General features: G+C 41.8%; 1 protein-coding gene across 4 annotated transcripts in view; it reads right to left on the reverse strand.

The window, feature by feature from the left end:
• The window catches only part of nav2a (neuron navigator 2a), a 369,482-nt gene that overhangs the window by 103,721 nt on the left and 246,824 nt on the right, over positions 1 to 18,937 (reverse strand). For 2 of the 4 annotated variants that reach the window (XM_067994109.1, XM_067994107.1), the window contains 3 exons: positions 17,413 to 17,551; positions 10,189 to 10,474; positions 1,311 to 2,004 (listed from right to left, as the gene is read on the reverse strand). In XM_067994109.1, the coding sequence (XP_067850210.1) occupies positions 1,311 to 2,004; positions 10,189 to 10,474; positions 17,413 to 17,551 (1,119 nt within the window). The remainder of the gene's footprint in view (positions 1 to 1,310; positions 2,005 to 10,188; positions 10,475 to 17,412; positions 17,552 to 18,937) is intronic. The other 2 variants (XM_067994108.1, XM_067994106.1) reach the window with 1 other exon arrangement.

Genomic DNA, 18,937 nt, shown 5'->3' on the forward strand with positions numbered 1-18,937 from the left:
TTAAATTTGCAACATTTATACTTCAAATGGGAGCCGGACTACCTAAAGTTCTTATTTCCCAACAGCTACAAGTAAAGTATTAATCCAAGATTTTCCTCTCATCAATCAGTACTGCGCATTGACATTATTCATAGGCCCTCATGCCTATGTGCACAATAGGAATTTTGGCCAGATGTGCAACTCACGACTCCATCTGCAAATTTTGTACACGACTTGGCAGCAGCTTAGTTCTCTGAACAAAACAGATGGAGTCCCAGACAGGTAAGAGACAATCCTCCTAGTTTACAGATTGTATAAAGTAGAATTATGAATAAATTACTCACATCTTTGGATGGGAGCCAAGTCCAATGTGCACTGGGTCCCAATTTTTGTTAAATTTTAAATTTATGGTTGAATTACAGCTTACATTCTTAATTCAAAGTCATTTAAATCAAAATAATAAGATTTTTTAAGCAATAAATTCCTACTTTGCTGTTTTATTCAGATTGCTTAATTTAAATTAAGTGATTATTAGAAATGTTTTTAGTGCAAAACTCAACTTTGCATTATCAGGAGTGGAGTTTAAATGGAGCACCCTCTTCATTGGAATAAGTATTTAGGAACTATTTCTTCAGTTCTTTACAAAAACACAGCCCAATAACTTTAATTGAATTGAAATTCACATTTGTTTCACTTGCATATGATGGTGCCAAAGCATTGGTTTGTCAAATACCTTTCTATGAAGATAGTACCCCTTCAAGAAAAAAAACAATATCCTTTTAAAGATACCTAAATGCTAAACTTAGTTTTGAGTCCCTCAAGATTGAGCTGAATACATAAAATGCCCACCCTTTCCAAATAGCGAATCCTTCTCTGATGAAATCACGAACATGAGCTCAAAGAATGTTAACAATTTTGCTACAATTAGCTGGGGGGAAATTCCCTCCAGTTTTGTGCATTTGCAGTGTCAGTGGGTGTGGCACACCTTTGGGACAAACACTGACCACAGATTGCACTATACGCACACGGGCTAAATAAGAGGCAAAATCGCAGGTATACACCAGCAAGTAACATACACATTCAAGCACACTCTCACGGACAAACGGGAAATTTTGGCCTCTGAATCTGGCCTTTTATCTCTGCATAATTCCTACTTGGTTGGAGCTCTGAAACAAGTTCCCAACGTGAATGCACCAATGAATTGCTCAACAGGCGAATTAAAAGCTGACTATTAACATGCAACTACTGAAACAGAGTGCCACGAGCAAAAGTAAAAACATTTAGAGCTTATTGCTTACATTCACAACTTATAATAATAAAATATTACTCGCCTGCGCAAGGTGGGGGAAGCTATATCAGGATATTTGGATCCCTGCTGCCGAGTACTCTGGGAGCCGTTGGATCCAATCTGTGAAGGATTCGCTTTGACAGAACTGGATGAAGTCACGCTTTCTGTGTCAGACGATACTCCCTTCTCTTTATCAGTCTGGTTAGGTAATGTAGGCACTGTGTTGCCCGAGGCTACCTTGGATGGCTCCCTCAGTTTAGAAACGGGAAGACCTGCCGATTTACTGCTGATGTTGGAGTCTATGCTGCTAGTACTAGACCGATTCCCAGTCCCACGGCTGTTTGATTTACTGGGCCGAGGCAGGCTGCGGTACTGCAAGTTGGTGCGTGCACTTAGGGTAAGATAATTCTCCTCAGTGCTCTGAGAGCCATCAACACTGGCTTTCCTACCTGATGATCTACCTATAAGGCCTGATGACTTGGGGATTTTACCGAGAGTTGCAGACCCACTGGTGATAGTGGCACCACTTGCTGTAATCATAGTGATTCCTGCTGAAGACGCTCCATGTTTCTTAAATCCAAACGTGTTTGTTCCTCCCGTTGAGCGAGAAGCACTGGAAGGAGGTTTCTTCCCTTCGTCCCCACTGCTGCGGCCTGCATCTGAAGGAGATCGATGGACATTTGTAGATTTAGGAGACAGCCTGCCCTTTTCCGACACCTTAGCATCATCGGTTTTTGCTACAAAAAAGTATACATAAAACCTTAACACAACGGTACCAATGTCATATGGATTTAGTAAAAAATCGCATCCAGATAACTACGTTTTCTCGAAGTTCAACTTTTTAACATTATTGACATTTCCTTCAGTTTCATACATATTGAAGAACAAAAAAAAGCTTTTTGTGGTTCTGTTAGAGTTTACTGGATTTCTGCAAATATGTTCATTTTTCTTTTATAAAAAAGCTTCAAAATAAATGTATTAACAAGTTTGTCAATAAATTCACTAGTTTTGAATAGTGTCAGAGGACTGAGGTATGAAGAAAGGCCAGAGAACCTTTGCCTTCTTAGACTTGAAAGGAGGCAAAAGATAGGTGACGTTAAAGGGAGGTGAATGAACGATAACCTTACAGAGATATACGCCAATAGAGTATATGGATAAAGTAGATCCAGAAAATTACTTCAAACTAAACTGTAAGACACAGGTTGAAACCGTAATGAGGCAAATTTTGGACTGAAATCAGGAATTTCTTCTTGATGGAAAGAGTGGTCAACACAAACAATGAACTTCTGGATACAGCAGTGAAGGCAAAAACCCTGGAATTATTCAGAAAAAAAGTGGGTTTTTCTGGATTGATCAGCTAAGATGACCATCATTATCCCTCTTAATCTTGTGATCTTACGATGAGTGACGGTAAAAGCAAAAGTGACATTGGCCTGAATTTGCTGTCAAAATAATGGTGAGGCTAACGGTGCTCACCGTTATTTATGCGTAAATCGCACAGCAACTTCGGGTGAGGGTAGATGCGCAGTTAAACGTGAAAATCCAGAAATTGCCGTCCGAGATACGCCGCTCTGCCATTAGCTTTGCGAAAACTGCATCACACTGTCCAACTCACCATTCAAATACGTTGAACGGCGTGAAGTTCCTGTATTTGCACGGTAGATACAAACTAAACTCGCCATAGAAAGTTAGGGCTTGTCCATTTTAGACGAAGTACCCTTTTCAACTGCATGATAAGTGTTGATTAGTGCCAAACAACCTCTCTCAAACAACCTTTAATAAAAATTAACCATTGCAAGTGTGGAGTCTCATTCCTTCAGGTTTTAATTATTGTTGGAGATTATTTAAAAATTTAAATGATTTTTTCTAGACTTTATCTTTGTCTCTCTCTTAATCCAATCTTTCTTTCCCTCTCTTTATTTCTGTTTCTGTACCTGATTTGACATTGACTTCACTGTTCTAACTTTCACTCCTTGGTTAAGAATCATTTCACAATCCCTCAATCTGTTTGGTTAAGGAGATACACAGTTGCTTGCCCTGTTCACACAGATCCCAGATGCCCTGTAGAGGGCGCCGCACTGCTTCCATATCTCATTTCCAGCAACTTCCAGTGCATGATCTCATGGATATTAAATGAGCTAGGGCAAGTCTAACTAATGGCGGGCGCCGTTCATTGACCGGCTACAGCAAATTCTGGCCGGTTATCTGTGCCTAAGCTGTCAAACCGTTTGTGACAGGACTGAAAAATGTGCTCATTTTATTTCTTCACAGGCACCAGTGGGATTCCCACGGCAAGACTCAGCAGCAGGGGCTCCTGTTACATCTCAACCCAGTTGTAGAATGCTCTGGGGAAAGGGAGAGCTGGGCGCAATAATTAACAGGCAAGGGGACCAGGAACAGCATGCAAGTTCCTAGGTCTGAGAGATTCTCGGCACAGTCAGGAGGCACAAGTTGTGGGTACCATCAGGTTGAGTTTAGATCATCTTCGGACTTCCTGGCATGCCTTCCTTCAGTGGCATAGGCCGAGGCTATCTGTGAACTAATCCAGCTCTCCTCGCAAACAAACCGAGCACATGATTATAGCATAAGCTGCATGTATCCTGTTCCACACTGAGTCCCACTTGCCATTAACCTTATCCTCACTCACTCACATTAGCTCCCCATCCCCCAACACTTTAAATTTAAAACCCTTATCCTCATCTTGAAATCCCTTGATGGTCTCATCCCACCCTGTCTCCATAACCTACTCCAGCTTTTATCTATCCCCCCTTCCAGAATACACTGCTTCTCAGAGTCTGACCTCTTATGCATTCCCTATCCCTTCGCCTCACCAGACTGGGAGCTGCCTAATATATTTGCCTCTTCCATTAAGAAAAAAATGACCTTTGGAGCTCGTTCTTAGTAAAATCCAACTTTAGTAAAAGCCGCATACAATGCGAACAATGGGAGTAGGAGGAGGAAGAAAAAAAAGTTAAATATTTTAAAATTAAAACAATTAGAAATGAAGATCAGGTTAGGTTGTTGTTGTAGGTGGATTATATTAATTCCAAAAAAAGTAAAATCGATGTTAAGATGATTAAAATGACACCGAGAGGGTAAAGGAAAAAAGGCAAGTAGAATTGAAGTGAGAAATTCATATATTTGGAAGGAGCAACATTACATGATGGGGTGAGAACATGGAATAAGAAGTTTATTCTGAGAATTCAAGAAAATTGTGATATGTTATGGGCTAGATCTCCCATCTATCGAGTATGAAATGAGAGGAAAATCGAGCCTAGGTGTATGTAATGATTAATTAATGTATGTGTAATGAATCCAAGTTTGCTGACGACACAAAGCTAGATGGGAAAGTAAGCTGTGAGGAGGACACAAAGGGCCCGATATTAGGAGGGCGGCAGGTTCAGAGCGGGGATCGACTGGGCGCGTGGGTAACGTGCCCAGTGAAATCGGGGTGCTCCGCACGCAATCGCAGGCTAATTGCAGCCACTTACCTGTGCTTCCGGGTTTCGCGTTGGAAAGCTGCACAGCGGGCGGACTGTGCATGCGCAGCATAGTCTGTCAGCTGGAGGAGCCCTATTAAAAGGGGCAGTCCTCCACAGACTGATGCTGCAGGAAATAGGAAAAATTACAGCATGGAGCAGCCCAGGGGGAAGGCTGCTCCCAGGTTTAATGATGCCTCACTCCAGCTCTTATTGGATGGGGTGAGGAGGAGGGGGAGGACAGAGATCTTCCCCCTGGCGGGCAGGAGGAAGTGGCCTGCCTCTGCCACCACGAAGGCCTGGCTCGAGGTGGCAGAGGAGGTCACCTGCACCACCGGCATATCGCGCATCTGCATACAGTGCAGGAGATGCTTCAATGACCTAAATAGGTCAGCCGAAGTGAGTACACTTACTCATTCCCCTACACTCCATCTGCCACATCACCGCCCCCACCCCACATCTCCTTCTGCACTGCCAACACGACTCTATCACATCACTCCTCACACCCACTCAAAGCTCATCCTCATCTTACCTGCACTTACTCACCTCGCCAGTACTCATCCCACCACTACCACTCAACCCAATCCTCATACAATCTCATGGCTCTATCTCATACTCACCCTCTCGTGCATCTCTTTCACTGTCAGCCTCACTCAACCTGCCACGACCTGTGCTGCAGCCACAGGGCATGCATCACGTATGTGTAGTAGGAAGCGTAAGGCAAACATGACGTAAGCATGAAGGGGATGCACAAGGGTGTTTGAGGGTTTGTCATGGTTTTTACTTATATTTAATTTCTGATCAACTCACATGACATATTATATTGGCACCACTACTGCCATGTCTTTGCGAATCTAGTCTGGTTTGTGCAATAATGCCCTTTCCTGAGGATCACTATGAAGACCCACAACTGATGAACCCATTGTGTCACTGCAGAGTGGTGTAGGTGTATTTGCAGAGCTCTTTTGTGCAGACGACTGAGAGACGTCGGCGATGTCCCCGGTGGCACCCTGGAAGGATGCGGAGGAGAAGTTGTTGAGGGCAGTCGTAACTTTGACAGCGACAGGTACGAAAATGTTGCTCAGGCCAACCGGGAGCAGCTCGGCATGAAGGAGGCTGCAGATGTCCACGACTACATGTCGAGTGACTCTGAGCCTCCGTATGCACTGCTGCTCAGAGAGGTCCAGGAAGCTGAGCCTCGGTCTGTCGACCCTGTGGCGAGGGTAGTGCCTTCTGCGACGCATCTCTCTCTGTGGCTGCCCTCCCTCCTGCTGTGCAGGTGGATGTGTCACAGCACTGTGTTGTGGAGCTCCACGTGTCGGAGGTGGACGGCGTGGCCGGTGAGGCTGGTGATGCTGTTCGTCTTCCGAGGAGGTCATGATTGCAGCTACGGTGGCCCCCATCCAGAAGATGTACATTTGAGGGGGTCCGCAAGGTAGGTAAATGTGTCTGGACACCGGGGTAAGTGTGCAAGTTGGTGAATTTTATTGTTAGGAGGAGGGTGGTGGAGGCCAAACTTTGTCCCAAGTGACAGAGTGGCCTCCTGCAATGAGTGAGGGTCTCCCCCCACCACCTGTCAAATGGACCTTTGCAGCTGCCACAGGCTGATGGCTGCAACACGTCCATTTCAACTGGGAGAGTTTCCCCCAGTACGGGAAACAGTCCCAGTTGATCTGAAAATCCCACCCTTCCTAAAATATCAGATCAATCAGGTCTGTAAACGACCTGAAGTACCTGGTTAATTACATCAAATGGCACCCCGCCGGCTTTAATTGCCGGCAGGAATCCCACATGCAGTGTGTACCATCCACAGGATGCACTGCAGCAACTCGCCAAGCCCGCGACCTCTACCACCTAGAAGGACAAGACCAGCAGGCACATGGGAACAACACCATCTGCACGTTCCCCTCCAAGTCACACACCATCCCAACTTGGAAATATATCGCCGTTCCTTCATCGTCGCTGGGTCAAAATCCTGGAACTCCCTTCTTAACAGCACTGTGGGAGAACCGTCACCACACGGACTGCAGTGGTTCAAGAAGGCGGCTCACCACCACCTTCTCAAGGGCAATTAGGGATGGGCAATAAATGCCGGCCTTGCCAGCGACACCCACATCCCATGAACGAATTAAAAAAAATGCGGGGGCTGCGCACGCATGTTAGCACGTCACTGGGGAACCCGGAAGTGGGTGGGTTGGAGCCGGGCTCCAGACTCGCCCTGGGAATCCCTGATTTTCGCAGCCCCCTCTCCCCCCGCCACGAACGCATCCGCTCGGGGGTCCGAAAATCGAGCCCAAAGAGTCTGCAAAGGGATATAGACAGGTTAAGTGAGTGGGCAAAAAAGGTAGCAGATGGAGTATAATGTGGGGAAATGTGAGGTTATTCACTTTGGTAGGAAGAATAGAAAAACAGAATATTTTTTAAATGGTGAGAAACTATTCAATGTTGGTGTTCAGAGAGATCTGGTTGTCCTTGTACAAGAAACACGGAAAGTTAGCGTGCAGTTACAGCAAGCAGTTAGGAAAGCAAATGACATGTTGGCCTTTATTGCAAGGGGGTTGGAGTACAAGAGTAAGGAAGACTTACCATAATTGTACAGGGCTTTGGTGAGACCACACCTGGAGTACTATGAACAGTTTTGGTCTCCTTATCTAAGGAAGGATATACTTGCCTTAGAGGCAGCGTAACAAAGGTTCACTGGATGGATTCCTGGGATGAGGGGGTTGTCCCATGAGGAGAGATTGAGTAGAATGGGCCTATATTCTCTGGGGTTTATAAGAATGAGAGGTGATCTCATTGAAGCATATAAGATTCTGAGAGGGCCTGAGAGCATAGATGCTGAGAGGCTGTTTTCCCTGACTGGAGGGCGTAGAACCAGGGGCCATAGTCTCAGGATAAAGGGTCAGCCATTTCAGACTGTGATGAGGAAGAATTTCTTCATTCAGAGGGTTGTGAATCTTTGGAATTCTCTACCCCAGAGGGCTGTGGATGCTGAGTATATTCAAGGCTGAGATAGATAGATTTTTGGACTCTAGTGGAATCAAGGGATATGGGGATCGGGCGGGAAAGTGGAGCTGAGGTCGAAGATCAGCCATGATCTTATTGATGTGGAGATGCCGGTGATGGACTGGGGTGGACAAATGTAAAGGGTCTTACAACACCAGTTTATAGTCCAACAGCTTTATTTAAAATCACAAGCTTTCAGAGGCTTCCTCCTTCGTCAGGTGAGTGTGGGATTCCATAAAGGTACAGCATATATAGTCAGAGAACAATGCCTGGTGATTACAGATAATCTTTCCAACTGCCCGTTATCAAGGCAATCAAAGGAGTTGAATGTTTCTCTGTCTGAACACTATTCAACTCCTTTGATTGCCTTGATAATGGGCAGTTGGAAAGATTATCTGTAATCACCAGGCATTGTTCTCTGACTATATACGCTGTACCTTTATGGAATCCCACACTCACCTGACGAAGGAGGAAGCCTCCGAAAGCTTGTGATTTTAAACAAAGCTGTTGGACTATAACCTGGTGTTGTAAGACTCCTTACAATGATCTTATTGAATGGCGGAGCAGGCTTGAGGGGAGGTATGGCCTACTCCTGCTCCTATTCCTTCTGTTCTTATGTTCTTAATTCAATCTCAGCCATGCATTATCTTCCTAATTTTTGACATCTAATGAAATAATCACAATACAACTAGTTAATTTTGTGGAAAAAAAACTATTTTGCTACATTCATGCCTAGCATGAGTTTCGCAAATATTTTTTTCACTGCTGACATCATTTTCCAGTTGGGCAAAAATACCCGAGTACTGTACAGTACCGACTGGAACAGATGTTGACTGCAAAAGCAGCTGATTATTGTCCCACCGGATGACTTAGTTCATGGTCCAGAGAGTGTGGAAAAGCTGAGCGTTAAAACTCAGGTGTGTGGCCAGGGGCATACTAAGGTACTGACAGCGTTAAATAGATGTTTGCACACTTTATACGAGGATCCCTGGTCATGTGAAATATATTGTTTGCAGAAATTCAGACAAGAAAGGGAGCAATGTAAGCAACCTCATGTGAGACCTCATTGTTTCACTGATAATCCGCATCATCAAGAGGACTGGATCAAAAGCCTTAAGATTGGTTTGATATGAACTGAGCAAAGCTCCTTAAATCCTATATATTTCTGAAATAAGAAGATAATTCCCTAACCTTGGCTGAGTAATAAGGTGAAAACTTGATTCAGCTCCAAGTTTTTATTTTGCCTTTTGGAAAAACAGGTCTGAACTAAGAACAGATCAGATTGGATTGGATCCAGCCAGTTGAATCCGACCGTGTTCAGACAAGTTTGAACCTGTGGTTTGGTTCCATGAACTTATCAGCAATGAGATTCTGTAAGAGGTCAGCCATGGGGAAAAGGTTAAAGGTGAGAGGAGAGAAAGCAGTGACTGGAGCTCCGTGTCTGTAGCTTTTGCTCTACATTTACTCTACATTGGCACTAATCAAAGCATAAATCAAGAACAGAATATATCAGATCCATATTCAGAATTCTGCACAATTTTTACATCCTGCATATATTTTCTGTGTGAAATGTTCTCTAAGAAAATGATGGGATTTTGGGCACAATATCGAGTCTTTTCCCATATGGACAGCTCTTGTGTCCTCTTGGAGAGCAGTCTGAGCAATAAAGTAATAAATCATTGAAATGTATTTACGTTCTCCGTGGTGATGTATGTCTTGTATTTTTAAGTTCTACTGCCAGTATTTCCTCTATCCCGTGTCAGGTAGCACACCAAGGCATGGGAGTTAACTACGGAAAAACCTGAAATTGCCAATTGTTCCAAGATACAACTAGACTATTAATAAACCAGTCCCAAATCAGTGAAAGTCTGCTCCCAAAGTCAAACCCCTCTTCAGCTGAGATCTGAAACTTACTTTGACACCGCTTCACTTTCTTTGGGGTCTAATGGTTTTGTGATTGACAGCACAGATCACTAATACAAATTAACTCCAATTACTGCAGCAAATGGGCAGATGGTCATTGCAAAAATACTCTGTCAAACAGGAAATACAACTGGCTTATCTTCTCGTGAATGTAATTTAAGAAAAACACTCTACTAGACAATTTAACAGAATAATCAGCAGTATTCTCTTCTCTTCCCCATTCAGTCCCCTATAGATGAAATCTTGCTTTTGTACGTTTGCAACGAAATCACTGAGTATAGTCTTCTTGTCGAGGAAATGATTCAGGTTTTAGAACTTTTGAAAACTGAGCTAGGGAGGGACTCATTCGATATCAGCTTGGTGAGTCACTTCAAAAGGAGATGTAGACATAGCATTCTGAAATCCAACATCACATAACCAATGCTAATGGCAGTCTTTAAATGCCTCATGCACGTTGACATAAGAGGTCACTTTTAACATTTTTTGGAAAATCAGATGGTTACTTCTCCTTACCTGCTCCATGCGCTTTAAGTGTGTTTGCAGATGTTTTAGCCCTCGGTGTAGTGATGCCAACCTGTGCCGTCATCCCTCGACGCCAGGATCCTGTCTGGGAAATGACTGTGGTTTTCTTGTTTGAACTGCTTTTTTCTGACTCATCTGATACATCCGATGGGTTTCGCCTCCATTTAGAGCTAGAATCCATCTTTATTCCGCTGTCTGATCCACCGTCTGATCTTTTTACTTCTCCACCAGGCCAAGTGGAGTTTCTTTCTGAATGCTTCTCTGCATCTGTCTGAAGCTGGACAAGCAACAACCCATTACTTTCAAATAACATAAGTGCGGACCACAAGTGTGGACAATATAACCCATATGGATTTAAAACATTGGTGTTAACATCAGCTTCCTAACTCTATAAAGCCATTTAATTGCCTTCATCCTCTAGTTGTTTAAACACAATCAAAAGTGGTTCATAAATTTTCACCTGTGGAATAAACAGGATGTGGAACAAGGGAGCTGTGAAATACGTGGACAGTTTTTTTCTTTCATGAGGTAGAGCTTTCACTCCCTACTTTCACTCCCATACATGTATTGAAGCATGTCTATGCCATAGCTTCCCCTGCACAAACACGCTTTGTGAGAACATATAAAAAATCTACCACTTATCTAAAATACACAGACAAAGATTTCTTCCCTATGCAAGTTTAGTTTGGGTGCCTCAAGCACTGTAATTTTCACATAGAAACTCAATCTTCCACATCATTTAAACACTCCAAAATGTTGTTAATTAAAAGATTCTGGCACTATGGTGCCATCACAATTGATAATAGCTTAGACTGTCAAACTGCGCCATAAACCCTCCCACTGCAGTAACCACTGCTAATCACAGGAAAGTGTTAGCTTGCATCTTCAGTGTGCTGAATATATAGAAACTTCATCTGATACTACAATTTTTTGGTTTTTTTAATATAAATTCATAGCTTTGTGTCTCCCCGTTGTTTCACTTTATGACTCTAAAATATGAAGTAATACTGGACACAACTATACCAAGTTGTTTCACCTTCACTCCCAACACACCCTTATCATTCCTCCCTAAAAAGTAGCAACTACTGCTGAGGCACGCTCCGCTACCTTGTCCAAGCATCCACTCTCGATGTGCAAGCTTGCAGAGTGTCAGTGAGCTATTTGACCTTGAAGATCATCCCAGCAGAGCCCAAACTGCATTCACCCGGAAACTATATGTGACTGGATAGTGGTCATGTGCAGAATCCCTGGGCAATTGGTCCAGAAAGCTGAACCCCCAATGCCATCCCAGCTGGGCTTGGCTAACTTAGCCTTCCTCTATGTTTTAACGTCAAAGACTAACAACGGAAATTAAAGTTTACCCATTTTCATTAATGGTGTTAGCATTTCACTATAAAATTCTAATTGAGAACTGCAGCAAGTAACTCAAAAGAACATAGTTATGCCTATTATTTAGTGCAAACTGCAGCCTGAAGTATGTGTTGATACCTAAAGTATACATACAATGATGTGGAGATGCCGGTGATGGACTGGGGTGGACAAATGTACGGAGTCTTACAACACCAGGTTATAGTCCAACAGCTTTATTTGAAATCACAAGCTTTCGGAGCTTTCCTCCTTCATCAGGTGACGATGGTAGTCATGATGTGGAGATGCCGGTGATGGACTGGGGTTGACAATTGTAAACAATTTTACAACACCAAGTTATAGTCCAGCAATTTTATTTTAAATTCACAAGCTTTCGGAGGCTTCCTCCTTCGTCAGGTGAACGATGTGAAATGATTTTCACATCGTTCACCTGACGAAGGAGGAAGCCTCCGAAAGCTTGTGAATTTAAAATAAAATTGCTGGACTAAAACTTGGTGTTGTAAAATTGTTTACAATTCATCAGGTGAGGAGGAGCAAAGCTCCGAAAGCTTGTGATTTCAAATAAAGCTGTTGGACTATAACCTGGTGTTGTAAGACTCCTTACATTTATACTTACAATGCCTGTAGTTGCTACTTCACCATTTTTATCTTTGAAAACATTTATTACTTTCCTTTAAATAGGAAAGCTTTTCATTCTCAGAGTTCTTTAATACTGATGTAATTTGGATTACAAAACCTATATGTTTCTAAAATAAAAATGCTGGAAATACTCAGCAGGTCAGGCAGCATCAGACACAGAGTTAACATTTCAGATCGATGACCTTTCATCAGGACTGGAAGAAGTAAAGATTTAACAGTTTATAAAAGCAAGTACAGAGCCAGGGAAAGGGGAGGGGAAGAAAGAACAAAAGGGAATGTCTCTGATAGGGTGGAGGGCAGGAGTGATTAAATGACAAAAGGGATGATGGTGCAAGGCAAAGGGGGTGTTAATGGGATAAGTAAAGAAACAAAAGGCGGGTTTAGATCCCATTTTTTCGGACAGCAGATGCAGGTAATGGTTTTGCTGTTACCATTTAACACCATCTAGCTCCACTGGACCCATCTTTTGTTTCTACCAGCCTGTTGAGTATTTCTAGCATTTTCTGTTTTTATTTCAGATTTCCTGCAGTATTTTGCTCTTGCTATATTTTTCTAAAATGGTTTCTTCAGAGATTTTTTATCTTTGCTGTAAAAAAAAACTATTTTTTTCTGAATCTGTATACTGTGGCACATATCTTGTTTTGAAATAATTTAGCAGATTTAAATTGTATCAACGTTTTTTTTTACAGTCTACTGATTATTCAAAGTCGTTTTTTTGCACAAAAAGAATTAGACACAGAGAAAACGTTTCTGCTTGTAGGGGAATCCAAAACTAGGGGCCATGAATACAAGATAATCACTAATAAATTCAATAAGGAATTTAGGGGAAACTTCTTTATCCTGCCAGCGGCTTAACCCACTCACTTGTTCAGTACATGATGTGAAGCACTGTACCTACACTTTAACCAGTGTCCCAATCTCCCTGACCTGGCTCCAGTGGGATTGAGAGTGGTTAGAATGTGGCACTTACTACTGCGAATAACATAGATGCATTAAGGGGGAGCTAGATAAGTGCATTAGGGAGAGAGGAATAGAAGGTTTTGCTGATAGGGTGAGATGAAGTAGGGTGGAAGGAGGCTCGTGTGATACGTAAACACTGGCATAAACCAATTGGGCCGTGTGGCCTGTTTCTGTGCTGTAATTTCTATGTAATTCAATGTGATGCTATGTAAATTATCCAATAATGTGAAACAAGTAATGTCATTAACAGCAGAGTGAGAATTTCGTGCAAAAAAATAAATTTTCAGATAATTTTAATTAAATGACTGAATTGAGAGAAGTGGACTGTAATTGAGGGCAGGCTGATGAGCATTAAACAAGGTTTTAACTGATGGGGATACCACACATTGTCTAATTGAAGGGTAAGGAATAGTATATATTCTGTGTGGGATAGAAGTGCAAATAAACTATTTCAAAGAATAACACAGGAATTCTCTGAAAGTTTTCTTTAACAAATAATTTAAAAATACTTGTTCAGGCCATTATTAGACAGCAAGCAAAGTTGGGCTCCAAATTAAAGTTTCTATAGTTCAAAGCAATTATCAATTACGATGGATGTTTTCAATAATTTCAACATGACCAGCAACATGGGTGGTATTGTCACCTGCTTCCCATAGGCAAACATTAAATAAGATAAAACTGCCACATCATAATTATCCATTGTGTTAGAGTGCATGAGTAATGGAGACCTAGTATAATGACAGTCTACATGATCTCTGAAATGTAATACCAGTAAGAGCAAGTGTAATTAGCTATAAATACTTATTCCAATTGCTATGAGAACTCAAATGGATAGCATGTTAAAAGCCAAAAAGACTGAAGCTGACTTGTTTCCATAAACCAAGTTTCAAAGTACAATGACAATTTTATTCTGTTTTAGTTAAAAGAGCAGAGTTCATTTGTTACAAACTGGTTTCTAGTTGACCACATCAATGAATTCCTTCATACCTGTTCAGAGGAATGTTGTATAACTAATAATCCTTTCCGAAATTCCTATCTGCTAAACAAGTAGCTGCCATTCATAGCAAACATTTCTTCCCAAACACTGTTCATTACTTCACCTTATCCAGCTGTGTTTCCTTTAATAAAAGTATGTGTAAATGTGCACCTGATCTTCCAAGTGCAACATCCAAAACAAAACGTTGACATTACAGCTCCAGAGGGAAAAAAATTGTTTCAAGCCCAGGCTCCCTATGAGAATCCGATTTGTAGAATCCTACCCTATGCATAATTGCAACAAGAAAATATTGTAATGGTGATATTATGAAGTTATATAAGAACATACCTCTCAGGACTTGACTTGAATTTGCTTTTATACCTTAAAGGACAACTCCACAGTGTCCAGGTTTCAACACAGTATCGTCATGCAATATGTCCAATGAGCATGAACACAGTTGCGTTTTTATGTTGTCATATCAAATACATGCACATCAGGTTGAACTTCATGGAGCATGTCCATAATCAAACTGTAATTTGTATTCATCGAGTCTCTCCAATGTGAACTCCAATATATAAGCAGCAGAAATATGAACGTGAGTGAACTCCAGAGACAGTACAAGGCCAGATAGCAAGGAACAGGGTGCTAACAAGCCCATAAGCACCTGGTCATTTTGGAGAGTTCACTAGTTGAAACGTGACCACTCCGGGCTTCCGAGATGGCTCAGCTGGTAAAGACAATGCCCACGTGAAACTAATCCATTAAGAGCAGGACTGTAGGTAGATTCATGCGGAGTTAGCCGGGTAGCTGCAAAGGAAGGTAACAAGTGGCCACTGTGTTCCTTGCATAGGAAGAAAGTGGGATTGGTGCTAAGTTCCTGCTGGAAAATGCAGTGTGTGAACATCAGGTGAGAACAGGAATGGACCAGACTGCAATGCCTTTCTCCCACAGCTGAACAGCCCGAAGGCACACCCTCAGGGCTCAGACATGAAGACTGACCACTTGTACGAGGTCACAGAAAGTAGCCAGAGCCAATGGGACCATGCCTAAGCACACAAGGAGTAGAGGAAATTAGAAGTGAGGGTGGGAAGCAGGGGGGGAGGAGGGTGGATAACAAGCAATGGAATATTGTGACCAATTTGCACAGTTGTTACACATTGGATTTCAGTGCCCACAATCCAGAACTGTGCCAGCTCCAACCTGGTTGGACCAGAAGTGGATTTTGTAATTTGGGACAGTTATACTGTTCTCAATCTTTCCAGAATGAACTGTGTAATGACAAGATGACTTAATATTACTAGAATCAACAGTTTCATATGTTTCAGTCTTAGTCAATGACAAAGGAAACCAAACCGAACCCAAATCTGAAACTGTTCCAATCACAATGTGTAATGGCATTGTCACAGTGCATTTAAAGATATGACATGCCACAGTGAAAATAGTGGGCAACCCATGCAGTTCATTTGGGGGGTCATTTCTGCAGTTTCAACAGAACATGCAGACCAACAAACTGAACTCATCACTGTCTTTGCTTCAGAGGCGAATGAATGAATGTGCAAAAATGCTCAACACACAATTCTCAAGGTCATGGTCTCTTTCTTCACTCTGACCTCTGTGCCCCCACTAAACCCCAACCGAATGGATATTTTTTCTGAACCAGAATATCCCCCCACACCCAAAACACAGCTTGAGTCGACAGGTTCAAACGAAAAAAGACGACACTTTGGGGAGAAGTTTAGAGTTCGTTTAAAAGAGGATCCTATTTTATTTCAAATATCTCTTGCAAATTCTAACTTATGATGGTGAAATTACAATGCTAATTACCCCTCCAGTGTAGATCTAAGGGCAGTGAGGAAAGAAGTATTCTGTAAATTTGTAATCAATTTTGTTTGCACAAGATGTAAAGGATGCTTTGAGGGGACAAAGGACAATTCATGTATCCTTTCATTATAAGATGAAATAAAATGAGCACTTTGTAAAGAAAAATATTCATCTTTTGGGTTTACAGTATTCTTTTGTGGAAAATAAGGAGCAAGTACACTTTGTAGTCTTCTGGAAGGGACAGTGATGATTGACTGCCCTTTATAAGAATTGAGTGTATTTGGCAAAGGTACTGATGGAAAATCATGTGCCCTCGGTGGAAGTGCAACAGCACCAGGAATGGATGAGGGATGAGGTCACTCCTCTTGATTTAGATAGGACAAAGGCAGTTTGACAATGAGTGACAAATAGTGATACGTTTATTTATCTTTTTAGAGGTTTTGTGATGCTTTCTTGATCTAAGATGGTGTGGTATAAAAGTAAACACAGCAGAATTTTCCAAAGTATGCTTCAATTCAAGTACTATTCATTTGTGATAAAGGGAGCCTTACTCTTCATGAAATACTAAGAGATGTTGATCACCAGACTGAAATACATCTAATGGAATTTTCAATATTTATTTCCTTCCAATCTCATTAAATTCAGCTCAAATGGTCTCCATTAGTTGCTAATGTTTTCATAAAGACATCAAACAGCATTCCTTCATCATTCTATAATTCTATCAGGGGAAGAGCGGGGGAATGGGACTTACTGCATTGCTCTTATAAAGATCCGGCACGGGCTCAATGGGCCGAATGGCCTCCTTCTGTGCTATCACCATTCTGTGATCATTTTCACACTATTGCTCTCAGAAACCTGTTATACTCATTACAAGGGGAGCGCTGTGAATTAAATGGAGTATTTTTTGAAGGGGAATTGTAAAAATGTAGTATACAGAAACAAGTAACACCTCAAGGAAAGTTTCTATGGGTAGGTATGAAGTAAATAAGGTAACTCAGCTTTGCTGATACCATATGTATAAAATCACATTCAGCAATCATTTATTATTACAAAGGTGTGACTAACAAACGGCAGAGTACTTCCTTAAGATTATATGTCTCATCTTTTTATTACTTAGACTTCCATAAGATCTGTTCAAGAGGGACAAGAGTTTCCTGAGTTCTTGGCCAAGGAACAAAATATGATAAAGGGAGGACTTTTAAAATAATTGAAAGAAATATACTCTTCTCATTGTGTTTAAAATAATTCTTCAAAGAATAAATGAATGAACGTGTGACAAGCAAAAGGGGTCATTACTTGGACATCTGTGTCAGGAATTTGCACTTTGCTTTCACCGAGCAGTACCATGAAATCTACTGTTCACTTGTATGAATGCGAAAAGACACAAGCCCTGAAGTCTGTAGGGGTGGCATTACCATTTACTGGTCCACCATTCTTGAATGACAGTTTACCTGGTTATCGGGATTTTTGCGAGAGGTGGCTGGTGTGTTGGCATACGAGCTGATGGAAGAACTCGTGTTGATATCGTCGGTGCTGAGGTTGTCTATTGTGTCGCTAATCCCACTGCTGACAGAGCTGCTGTCATCCCAGCTGAAGAAAGAAAGAAACACACGCCATTTAGGACCACATGTTCTGTAACCAGTTTCAAAGAAATCAGGCATCTCTCAGCCATTGTCTTCAAACATCATTTTACAAGGAGCCTGGTTTCCACAGTGGGTGGCTCAGACGCGATGGGATGTGAACAAAGCTAAGAGCACACGAGGCTGTGCAGAGATCCTGCCAATTAGCTCCGTACCTCCTTTGCAAAAACTATTTATGCCGTCATTAAGTTTTGAAACACAAGTAAACCGTTTATGCAAAGTATTTCTCATGGTGTAACATATTTGTTGGTTTCTGAAGTCAATTTATTCCAAGGAAGGGGTCTAACCTATGTTAATGAACAGCAGAACACAGCTCTGTGCAACGTCTGCACATTCTGAATAATTACTTCAACTCCTGAGACTTAAAACAAGCAGCTCTCCAACGAGAATTGGGGCACCAGGCAGAATTTTGAGAAATCACTTGTACAGTTTATTTCAAGCTATTGATTGCTCAATGACGTGGGGCATTGGTACACTAATATGCAGTGCCATGGAGTGGTGAGATGTAGATTTGCTTCCTTGAGTCCTGCTGTCAACCATGCCACTGTGTGAAGATGAGCTCAAGTGACCAGTCACCACCAAGGATGGGGTGGGAGGAAATCAGAGAGACAGTCTCCGAAAAGGCCTCTCAGTCGATTGTTACAAGGCGACTATCTGTGTTGTGAATTATGCTTTTGAGATCTGAGAAAAAAAACATTTGGCTAAAACCATTTCTCTTATTAAGAAATGCATTTAATAATCTAAATGCCGTTGAAGATTCCTAAAGAAGTTGTTAACCACACGGCTTAAGCTGAACTCACACATCAGTTCCACTCACCCACTTCAATCCAAGGAAAATCCTGAATCTTTACTTGCAGTTACAGGTGTGAGACATTGGCACCAGTTAACTCAGGTGTTTCAATTACAGTGACAATCAGCTGAAGAATGTTATAGAAGTTCAACAAGCTTTTGTTAAGTTTCCAAAAGACAAAAAATAAATCAGAGCAATAGTGTTTTATATTGACATCTACTGCTTGCCTCTGGGCACATCTCCAGAGGCCGTGGTTTTTAAACAGGAAACCTTCAGTTACCACAGTCGGTATTAGCTGACTGACTTTTATGCCCAGTTTTGCACCTGCAACCAACGGGGTGAAATAAGGACCCAAGAGTTTCACAAAGTCACGTATCAGCAGAACAACTGGATACTAATGAGGGGATCCACCCACTTTTTAATAACTAAAAAGGTTGCTCCAAAAAGCTGTAATTTCAGACCACAATTAATATGAATGCCCACATTGGCTGTGCATTTTATTTTGGAATGACTGAGCAAAAATAATATTAAAATAATTGATCAAGT

This window comes from Heptranchias perlo, chromosome 12 (assembly GCF_035084215.1).
Source record: "Heptranchias perlo isolate sHepPer1 chromosome 12, sHepPer1.hap1, whole genome shotgun sequence".
Lineage (NCBI taxonomy): Eukaryota > Metazoa > Chordata > Chondrichthyes > Hexanchiformes > Hexanchidae > Heptranchias > Heptranchias perlo.